We start from the raw sequence: 11408 nt of genomic DNA, 5'->3' as shown, positions 1-11408 counted from the left end.
CCCCTACTCCCTCCCCATTAAAAATGCTTCGTCCCCAACCTCAGCTGGAGTCGCCCCCCTGGCCCACACCTCCAGGAGCGAGAGAAGTTCACAGATAAGGCAGTTCATGTGAGAGGGGGCTCAGTCCTGCCAGCGGTCAAGCCCGTGCCCTCCAGGCCTGAGAAGGGCAGCGACTCCCACCACAGTGTCTCCCCCTTCCAGACAAGACAGAGAACAGAGACAGACAGACAGACAAAGCGTGGGAGGGAGGCACTCCTATGGTTTTTGCATGGCTGCTTCCCCTCCTCCTCTGGCCCTTGCTCCCCCCCAGCCCTCGCAGGTCCACTCTATCCCCCTCCCATCTCCCAGCCCCTAATACAATTCAGATCCTGGACAGCTAAAAAACAACAAAACAAAAGACCCAAAACAACCCCCACGCCACAACCTTCGCATCCTTCTCCACCCACTGCTGTGGCCCAGAGGGGAAATCCTGACTCCCAAAATGGTTCTGCAACTTCTGCCTCCCGGCAGAGCTGACACCAAGCAGGAGCTGGGCTCGTTATTTCCCTGTGATCTCTATAACATCGTCGTCTTTGTCCTCATCATTAGAGCTGCATCCCACCTCTGGGACATCCTGGGGTTCAAACTGAGGCACCTGGGACCGAAGGAGGCCCCCGGCCGGGTAGCCCGAGTGAGGGGACATGTAGCCAGGGTAGGCAGACGCCATGCTCCTGGGAAGGCTGCTAGGCAAGACAGGGGCTGGGAAAGGAGCAAACATCCTGGGCTCGGGCAGGAGTGACTGCGTGAAGGGAAGCGAGTAATTGGGCAGCACCCCCGTCAGAGAAGGGTTTAGCATGAATGAGGGGACGCTGGCGGTGGCTGAGGTAGCAGCAGAAGAGCTGGCGGTGCCGGCTGTCAGCAGAGGGTCAGTAGTCACAGGGAACACCAGATGAGGGTCTGGGAGTAAATTGGGCAGCTGGTAATAAGAGGAGCCAGTGCCCATGTACAAGGAGTTTCCTGGTTGGGAGGCAAACGGATGGGTTAGGTTGTGGTTTAAAGAGACAGGAGGCATGGTGAACCCACCAGAGACAGGGTACCCGTGTTCGTACGGCTGCGCGGATGATGGCAGCTGGCGCTTCTTCTGCTGCCTGCGGGCTTGCTCCTCCGGAGCCGACGGCGAGGTCGACTTGCGCTTGTTGCCACGTAAGTCCAACACCGAGTGGGCATCCATCTGCTGGCTGGGGGCCGGCAGGGCTGAAGACACGGAGGGAGCCATGCAGTGAATCCCCACGCGCTGCTCGGCTCCTCGGGCTGCTAAGCCAGGCACGTTGTCCACGCAGGCGGGGTGGCCTTGCGCCGCGTTGGTGCTGGGAGAGCTGTGCCGGGACTCCCGGGCGGCCGCTGCCTCTGCGTACTGCTGCAGCTCGCTGATGATCTCAGGGCTGTCGGGGGATATGGGCCGAGTGAGCTCCCCTGCGCTGGGGAGCTGCGGTGATGAGGCACTGTGTCTGCCATTGCTTGTGGACTCCAGCGAAGAGCTCTGGGAGCCTGGAAACACAGAGATGGAGCAGGTGAGAAAGGCAACCTTGGAGAAAAACTTGGGCACGCCCGAGAAGCAACAGTGGGAAGGAAGGTGGGATATCATGGTAAGATTGCGGAGTCAGCTCTGAGCACAGGAAGGAGCCAGGGAACACCAGCCCAGACACTCGGGTTGGCAAGCACACGAGCAGCCTTGCGCAGCGCTCACAAGCCCCTACCTGAGGCAGCTGCTCGACGATCTTCATTGCCCTTCGGCTTCCCAGTGGTCCGGATAGCAAAGATACGGCCATCGCTGGTCCGGATGTACGTCCCTGCAACACAGGCAGGACAACTTCACCCACAGTTCCTGTGAGGCTGCCCAGGCAGGAATAGCACAGCAGTGCTGCATAAAGCTAGCCCACAAATCATGCAGGAGCATCAGTGGGGGAGCTTCTGCCCCTTCCTCACTCTTCATTTCTACCCTTTCCGTTTTCCTGAGTTAGAGCTCATCCCCTCCTGATGTGCTGCTGGTGGGAAATGGGGAACTTCATACTTCCAGCTACGTTTGCTCTGGGAGCACCAGGGAATGTTTGGCTGCCCCACCTGCAGTGGGTGCTGTGAGAATGAGACACCCAGCCACAAAGTTCAACAGCTCCTCTCAGGCAGCAGCAGCCACAGCTGCAATAGCCCTGAAGGATCAGCTACACCAGCACACCCAAAGCATGGGCTGTGGACACAGCCACTGCAGAGTCCAGATCTCCTCCTCCTCTTGTTCCTTTTTCTCTCAAGGGACTGATTCATGTTTTTACATCCTTTTCTTTGCTAATTAGCATCAACTAGGATCCTATCCACAAGTCTTAACAAGAAAAAGAGACTTACCTTTTGTCCCTCGGATGATGTGGATGCTCTCGCCAGCACTGATTCTTGCCTGTACGTCAGTGGATGTGTTTGTACCCGGAATCACAATATCTGGCAGCAAGGGGAGAAACGGAACAGCGTGAAATTACACACCAGCCACAGTTGAGAGCGAGGAGGTGTGCCACCTAACCCCTCAGTTTGCACTGCAGTTGTCTGGAAGTAAGGCCTGGGTTTACTTCTGAGCAGCATAGGAAGGCAGCAGAAGCTCTGAGGAAGCAACTGCCACAGCATCTCCCCTGTCCCAGAAAGGGCAAACTAATGACAATATTGCAGGCTGTCTCACAGGGAGTTCACTCCCAGCAACCCACCAGGCCCATGCCCCTTGCACACCTGCAGAGCAAGGCCCCCAGTTACAAAGGAACTGCTGAAATGCAGAGATAGCATCAGTGGCTCTCACTATGCCCATGTGGGCACCAACAACTCATCCTGCTCCTCAATTCCTCAGCAGCTCACCTGTGGTGGTGACAATCTTCTGCACAAAGACACCAGCTCGCTGTAGGTAGTTGATGGGGAAGTTGACAGCGGGGTTGGAACTTGAGGTCGATCCTGCGCTGCCCATGGGGACGTGCCGGGGCATCATAGGAATGGGGGTGGATTGAACTGGGCGGACGCTTGCCACCGGCTTGTCCTCACCCTTGAGGGCTGGTCGCCTGGTGAGAGAGCAGGGAGGAAAGTGCAGTGCCACCACTGACAGAGCTAAACATCCTCTGCCCCCTCATTTCACAACTGCAGCAGGGGAAGAAGGCGAAGAGGCAGGGACTCACCAGTTTCTCTGGCTAAAGGCAGGGATGCTCGTCAGACTCTGGTCACTGGCTGGGTAATACTGTGCGTAGGACGGCCGGGTGTAGGGGACGGATGCTCGCTTTTCCTCCTCATAGCTTTTCTTGGCTGCTTTCTTCTCTGCCTTGGTCAGCTTGTGCTCCTTCCGGTCGATCAGCAGTGACTCATGCTGAAAAGGCTCCTGCAACCCCACAGCACTGAGATTTTGACAACAACATACCACAAGAGGGAACCAGCACGCCCCAAATAGCAGCCACCGGGTCCCTGCATCAGCACTGTCTCCATCCCAGGCCAGCGCAGGGAAGAGTGGAGCTGGGAGGCAGGGCTGGTCACGGCAAAACATGAGTGGGGCAATGCTGTGGATGTGACCAAGGCTCAGCCTGAAGAGTGACAGTCGGCTAAACCATCACTCACCACTGCTAAGCCTGCCCAGCCAAGGCCATCACTTACCATGAGCATGCTGAAAACCCCACAAGCCAAAGGCCAGGCTCAGAGTGCAAGCATGGAGCCTGCTGAGACATCACCCAGCCACCAGAGCCCTGCGGCACCCAGCCATGGGCCACTCTGCAGCACCCCCCTACCAGTGAAACTCTTCACAGCACAGGCAAGTGCTGGCTATCCCAGCTTTGTTCTAAAGCCACCTCAGGAACAGAGCTGACAGCAAGTTGGGATATGCCACTGCTACCTTTCTGGCACAGCACTAAGTTGAAGACAGGGGTGCCTTACAACCTGCCCCCAGACCTGTTCAGGACAGAAGTGGCTCTAAATGAGCAGAAGATATTGAAGGGAAGGGCAGGGTTCTTAGAGCCCTCTCTAGAGAATTTTGTTTACACAAATGTGTCCTTCTTGCCACCACGTCCCCATCGCACAGCCAGACTCCTCCAGCTTGCACACTGCTGTGCCAGCAAGGAAGCAGCTTGGTCTTACCTTGGTGATGAGGTGAGGATACTTGAGACAGGCTAATTGTAGAACAGACTCCTTCATCTTGCTTGGATTGAGGGAGAGCTGAGCAGGGTCGGATTCCTCTTCCACAAAATGCAGCAGGTTCTCTACCTCCCGCCGGGTGAAGTTCAGCACTGGGTTCAGATCATCCACCACCCGATCTGGAAAAGAGAGGGAACGGAGTGAGAAGTGAGGAGAGGGGTACTGCTGCCCTTCCTGCATTCCTGTTCTAATAGAGCTCCCTCCTTGCAAGCTGCACGATCCTCAGAAGCCTTCTGTAAATGTCAGGAGAGGGAGAAAAGTCACCAGGCATGTCAACCTGTCAGGCTGACAAACGCCTTGCGCTCCAGACTGCACAGCAATGCAGCGCAGGTCCCTGAGCTTCTGGCACGCGGGAACATGAAGCTAATTACAGAGGGTGTCCCATCTCGCATCGCGAGGCTGAAAACATACGAGCTCTGGGACAGACCTGCAGCCACATCAATCTGTGCCCTCCTGCAAACCCCATCAAAAAGGCTCAAGTTCATAACCAGAGAACTCTGCTGAGCTGAAAGCTCAGAAAAGCAGCCCCTCTCCCTCCCTCACAAGTTTTCCTTGGACGTTCCTGCCTGCTCACAGCTCAGATGGGAGCACATGGAGAACACACCTATAGCCAGGACACTCCTGAGGGTCAGACCAGCTGCCAGAGGACTCCATCTCAGTGAAAGACAGCACACTGCACCCATTGCACTGGGCTGCTGCCTCTGGAGTTGTGTTCTGAGACAAAGGACACAGGCTACAGAACTTTTCTTGGATCAACACAATCCTCAACTGCATCCTCTACAAAGGCAGCTCAAGAGCTGGCACAAGCCAGCACAAAAGATACTTTTGATACAAGGGCAGGTCAGAACTGGAATGAATTAATTATTCTTGGCTCCTAAGTAAGCACTATCAGTCAAAGGTATCAATACACATACAGCACAGAGCTAAGTAATGGTAGGTAGTAAGTACGGCCCAGTTTAAGACAAGTAATGCATGGGGGATAACAGGATGACCACCCCTCAAGTCTCCAGGCTCTTGTAGCAGCCAGGAGAGTAGCAGAGAAGGTAAATGGTGCTGCTTTGGTCTGGTAGCACAACCCTGCTGCAGGATGCTGGCTCTACAACTCCTGCTGCTCTGCCATTAATTTCTTATAGGGTCTCATGTCACCACCAACTCATAAACATCAACCATAGCCCGAGGAGAGCGTCTCTGCCAGTTCTTTGGCTCTCTAGTTTTCAACCTTAAGAAAAGAAGTCATGAGAAGCACAGAAACAGGACTTAAAGTTGTTAAGACAAGTGAAAGCCAAGAGTGGAGGAGTGCCATACCCATCCACATTTACCTGACATGCCCTGCTTGGAGATCTGCCGGTCATAGATCTTCTTCTCAAGGGTGTAATCAGAAACCAATCTGTAGATGTGGCATGGCTTCTTCTGCCCGTAGCGGTACACGCGGCACACGGCCTGGGCGTCGTGGCACGGGTTCCAAGAAGCATCAAACACCACCACTCTGTTTGCTCCAATGAGGTTGACACCCAAACACCCAGCGCTGGAAATCAAAGGCAAATTTCAACTTACTGCCGTGGTCAATTTTCAAAGCTTCTAGGGATGACAGCCACCACAGCCAAGAGTCCATGAGGTGCCTATGGAAAGTTCCCTTCCGTCACACAGGTAACTTCAAATGCATGTTTAGTTTCCAAGACTGTGGTTAAGTTATTGCAGAGGACTAAGGCTAAAATTCTGCATCCCTTCGGAAATTCAGAAGCAGATGGCACTATCACCCCATAGAGCCTTGGCAGCAGGTTACAAGAAGTGAAGAACTGAAAACCCATAAGTATACAGAGCACCAGCATGAGGCCTCTGCTGCGCTTTTCTGCTCCAGCCAACTTACCGTGTGGACAACAGGAAGAGCCAAACAGAGGTGTTGCTGGGGTCATTGAACTGGTTAATCAGTCGTTCCCTTTCCAAGGCAGAGGTGCTGCCATCCAGTCCTGAGAAGGAAATTAAGGACACGTTTAAAAGCTCTGTATGTTTAGGGGAATCCCATCAGAACAAAAGCACTTCCCAAACACCGAGCTTTGGCACTGATTCCCAACCAATTCTAGGTCTTCCTCAAGTCATGCACTCCAGGAACTGAACGGGACCACTCTGTACCTCTAATTTGCCCAGCCAGGCAGGTGCAATGCAGCCAGCCAGACTGGGATTTGTTCAACTGAAAGATCAAGCAAAACATTACTCAAAAGCTTGGCACAGCCAAGACTGGGAGAGCTGCAACACACTTAGCCCATTAGGGCTCTGTGTTAAGCAAGACAGACAGCAAACAAGAGCAGCAGGCACAAAGGCCTCAAGTGTGCTGGAAGCTCGAGGGACCAAAGGAAAGCAAAACTGTGAAAGCCTCTGGCAAAACCCCATAGGCTGAATCAGAGCACAGAGAGTACTGGTCTAGAGGAGTGTGAGGGGTATCCCATCTCTGTTCCTGGACAGTGGGGCTTGCTTCTGGCAGCTCTGCAAAAATCAGGAACGCTATATCCACCACTCCTCTCAGTCCTGGGCTGTAAAGTAGTCACACAAACAACAACCCCTGCCAGAACAAGTTTATAAAGCTGGGGAAGATGGGAGGAGGAATTCACAGCCCCAGGCTGGTGAAAGCATTCCACAGTGACTCTGGTTTGGGAAGCAAGGTCTAGAAAACAGCCAAACAGGAAGCAAAAAGTATCATTTACTACTCAAAAAAGCACTAGTGTGTAAGTGAGACGTTAAAGATGTCAAAAAGAGGATTCAGAAATTATCAGTTAGTGGCTGTCAAAATGACACTGCCTTTCCAAGCACCTAAAGTAAGAACAATCTGAAGGAGAATTCATCAGAAGAATGCTTCAGAAGAGCATTTTCACACCCAGGGACAACTACAGAAGATGGGTGACTTTCAGGAATTAGTCTGTCACAGAGGATCAAACAGTGTCACACCAAAAGAGAGGACTGGCTGCACTCACTGTAGTAGCTGATGTTTCGGACCCAGCTGTGAACTCCTCCATCTGAGCCTGGAGGACTCGGCATCGGTCTCTTTGCCAAAAACTCTTCAATGACAGATAACGTGGACAAGCTCTGGCTGCAAAACCAAGATCTCTGTTGAGGAGAAAGCCCCCACAGCAGCGAAGGTGGAGTATCAGAACTCTTCCCCAGCCATGACAGCACTGATGGTTGTCAAACCCTGGTCATGGCAGCACACTTCTCACTAGTAAACTTGGTATTGGCAGAAGTAAAAAAATCCATGGAGAAAAACCAGGATCTAACACAACAAAGGAGAACAGGGGAACTGCCACACCACTCACCTCGTGTAACAACCTCCTAGTACCAGGAAGGGTTCAACTACTCCAGCATCTAGTGACTGTAGGACCAGCTGTTGATACTTGGCTTACCTGAAGACCAAGATCTTGTCTCCAAGCTTCACACTTTCCTCAATTAAGTGGAACAGTAACACCATCTTGGGTGAGTTCTCCAAGACTCCCGTCTGGTAATCACACAAGATGTCTTTGGCCTACCAAGAAACAGGAGACCGTTACTGGTGGAGTTGCTCGTGCCGTGTTTAGTTCAACAATCCTGTCTCAAAGTGAGGGAAACGAGTCATTGCAGAGAGGTTACACACATCCAGCCAGGTCCAGGTAACAACGCTACTCCAAACTACTGCTGCTACCTCCCATTTCAGGAGCTCCAAATGATGCTTCCTGGGAGCATGGATGAATTAGCATCCTCTTAACCTCTCGTGACTCTCTACTCAATCTCCAGACCTCTCCTCCAGCCCCCTACGTTTATCACCGTCTTATCTAGATTAAATTTCACCCTAATTTTTAGAATAGCAAAGTCCACAGTCTTTTTGCTCAGGTGAATACAATGGTATAAAAGAGTGTTGACTCATGAGAGTCCTTACCCAGTGCCATGCAGACATGCTTATCAAGATGCTCTGTGGCAGAGAAAACAGCTGAGAAATCTCCAACTACTAAACAGAAGTCTTTTCTTTGCTTTACTTCAGAAAACTGCCCTACCAAGAAGAGGCACAGTCTTTCAGAGTAAGTATCTAGTCTATGTTTATCCTGACTCTCCAGATGAAGGCCTTTCCAGCAGTGGTACTCACCCACTCATACGTAACGACCTGATTTGCTCTCTCCTGAAAGGGGTTGAAGCCAACGCTCTGGAGGAACTTGCTGTTAGTAGCTTCTCCAACTGGTGATGCCAAAGCATTACTCTCTGTTTTGACTTTAATTCCGTGAGGCTGGCAGCGGGAATTGGTACTTGCTGTGCCAAGGTCATCCACATCCAAATCTTGCTCGTTCGCCAGATTCTCCTTTTGCAGAGCTTCATACAACACATCTGGATGGTTCCAGATCTGAAGGAGGAAGATCAGAAAGTGGTTAGGCCTGTGCTGTGGACTAAAAGCCCCCACAGCTATTCAGAGAACTCATACTTTGATCACCTCCTCACCACCCACACATGGACCTGCAGGGCACTGCAGAGAAGGCCAGTCTGACTGCATTAAGGTAGTGAAAACAGAAAACATCACTCTACCACGACACTAAATATAAACCAGGTTTCTTGTACAAATCTGGACAAGACATTTAACATCGCTGCACCGAAATGCAGATAACAACTCTGCTGGGCCACTGCAGAGCACTCTGAGGAGAGAAGATGCACACTTTTATCTCTGTTTTCACTCGTATTCCTGCCATTCCCTTACATACTGGAATATTTCTTTGCAGTTCCTAACAAAACCTACCTTACAACAGACACAGAAAGCTTTGAGTGGGTTCAGGCCCAACCAGCCACTGTTGCCTGCATCTCGGAACCGGTTCATGAACTCCGTATAAAGGGCCCGCTGGATCTTCGAAAGACGCACCAAAATGACATGTTCTTCCTTAGATGGCAGCTGAACCTTCAGCACGTTATGGCCTCGCCTGTGGAGGAAATAAAGAGAGATAAACAGAGGAAAGGGAGTTTCCCAATCTGATCTCTGTGTGATTTTGTCTTCTTGCCCACCTGGCTGCAGGGAGGAAGACTTCTAGTTGTGTGCTTTTCTAAGGCACGACACTTCCAAGGCACTCTCCCTGCACCCAAATACCAACTGCAAGCACATTTAGAGATCTCAAACGTTACAAACTTCTAGCACAGGTGACAGTGTGAAGAGGGTGATGAAAGTCCTGTTTTCCACGGCAGTTGAAAAACAGAAATGAAACCTAAGGCCTCTTCTTACCTCTGCCAAAGACTAAGATGCTCTGTCCACACCACCAGTTCAGCACCTTGGAACCAACATCTGAGAAACAAAGCTAATTTGTTTCCACAGTGATGGAGACACTGTTCCTTTTCATAAATGAGGGCTCATGAAACACTTCCAGATCCTCAGGTAGAGGATGTCAGAAAGCACACATCCAAACTAACGAGTAAGACATCAAAATAAACCTGAGGTCGCTCTGGTGCAGTTAGAGGTGTCATTCTCTACTATCAGAGTCTGTGGTACTAAAGCAAATCAACTTTACTTTGCCCCCAAGGCAAAACAGAGCCAGAAGGACCACTCCGCAGTTGAGCCATTGAACAAGACCGAGATTCTGAGAGAAATATGGAGCTGTTAACTTCAGAAACTCCTCTGTGGTTTTCTCTGTATGCTTAAGGATCCTCCCACAGAGATAAGGTACCAGTTTGAAACTGAAGTCTAAGAAGCTGCATTGATGGGTGGAGGCCAACTGTCAGAGGTTCAACAAGGCGAGGTGCTGGGTCCTGCACTTCGGTCACAACAAGCCCACGTAAGGCTACAGGTTTGGAGAAGAGTGGGTGGAGAGTTGCCTTTTGGAAAAGGTGGTTGACAGGCAGCTGAATATGAGCCAGCAGTGTGGCCAGGTGGCCAAAAAGGCCAAGAGCATCCTGGCTTGTATCAGAAATGGTGTGGCCAGGACTAGGGACGTGACCGTCCCCCTGTACTCGGCACTGCTGAGGCCACCTCTCAAATCCTGTGTTCAGTTTTGAGCCCCTCACTACAAGAAGGACATTGAGGCACTGGAGCGTGTCCAGAGAAGGGCATGGGAGATGGTGAAGGGTCTGGAGCACAAGAGTTATGAGGAGTGGCTGAGGGAGCTGGGGCTGCTTAGCCCGGAGAAAATGAGGCTGAGAAGAGACTTACTGCTCTCCACAACTACCTGAAAAGAGGTTGTAGGGAGGTGGGTGTTGGTCTCTTAACAAGCAATAGAATGAGAGAAAACAGCCTCAAGTTGTGCCAGAGAAGGTTTAGATGAGATACTAGGAAAAAATTATTCATAAAAAGGGTTATCAAGCGTCAGGACAGGCTGCCCAGGGAAATGGCTGAGTCACCATCCCCGGGGGTATTTAAAAGATGTGTAGATGTGGCACTTAAGGACATGGTTTAGTGGTGGACCTGGTAGTGTGTTAGGTTAACGGTTGGACTTGGAGGGTCTTTTCCAACCTAAATGATTCTGTAAGGCAGCACGATTAGCTGTACTGCATAAACTCAGCAAACAAGCAGGCTAATTTGGGATGAAGGAGCTGTTTGCACAGACCGCACTGTTAAGAACTCGTGGACTCACCGCTGCACAAAGCCCTCCAGCAGGCTATGCAGGACGTGACTGCGATACCTCATGAGCCGGACATCTTGAGGGGTGCTGTCAATACACTGCCCGTTCAGGATAGGGCGCTCAAACATGTTGCTGAATTCCTGCCGTGAGCCTAGAAAGTCGGGTCGGACAAAGTCTACCATGCACCAGTACTCAATGAGGTTGTTCTGGAGCGGGTAGCCCGTCAGCACCACGCGCCGGCGGGAGCGGATGTTCTTCAGGGCCTGCGAAGTGCTGGCGTGGCAGTTCTTTATCCGGTGTCCCTCATCACAGATAACCACATCTGGGCCAGGGCGAGACAAAGCTTTCTCAATCCCTGAGGACAAGGAACATTAAGTGTTAGTTAGAGATGAGTAAGACAAAGTTTAGGGTTTATATGGTCACCAACTTCACAGAAAGAGGGGTAGTTCTGAAAGACACAAGCAGCAATATTCACGGGTGGCAGAGAGCAAGGCTGATTGAGGAAATAAAGTGTGACTAGGCACTAGTTCCAGTTTAGCATAACGTGACATGACCATCCCTCAATTTCTGCTCAATGACCTGCATTGCATCAAGTTCAGTGTCTTGCATCAGATCAGGCTGGTAAATCTCTCCCAGACAAAACCCCAAACTCACAGAATCCCAGACCATCAGGGATTGGAA

The 11408-nt window shown here is 51.4% G+C and overlaps 1 protein-coding gene across 1 annotated transcript; it reads right to left on the bottom strand.

The window, feature by feature from the left end:
- Window positions 1-477: 477 nt before the first annotated feature.
- RAD54L2 (RAD54-like 2 (S. cerevisiae)) lies at window positions 478-11082 on the bottom strand (the record flags this gene model as incomplete). Its single annotated transcript, XM_010190494.1, has 13 exons — window positions 478-1527; window positions 1737-1829; window positions 2377-2466; window positions 2869-3065; window positions 3180-3376; window positions 4123-4298; window positions 5499-5704; window positions 6047-6146; window positions 7146-7261; window positions 7572-7690; window positions 8285-8536; window positions 8924-9101; window positions 10740-11082. Coding segments are annotated over 13 exons (3056 nt in total), but the record flags the coding sequence as incomplete, so codon positions are not given.
- Between the last annotated feature and the right edge of the window lie 326 nt (window positions 11083-11408).

The sequence above is a fragment of the Mesitornis unicolor genome, unplaced genomic scaffold (assembly GCF_000695765.1).
Source record: "Mesitornis unicolor isolate BGI_N332 unplaced genomic scaffold, ASM69576v1 scaffold18618, whole genome shotgun sequence".
Lineage (NCBI taxonomy): Eukaryota > Metazoa > Chordata > Aves > Mesitornithiformes > Mesitornithidae > Mesitornis > Mesitornis unicolor.
This window is presented reverse-complemented; position numbering and strand designations above follow the sequence as displayed.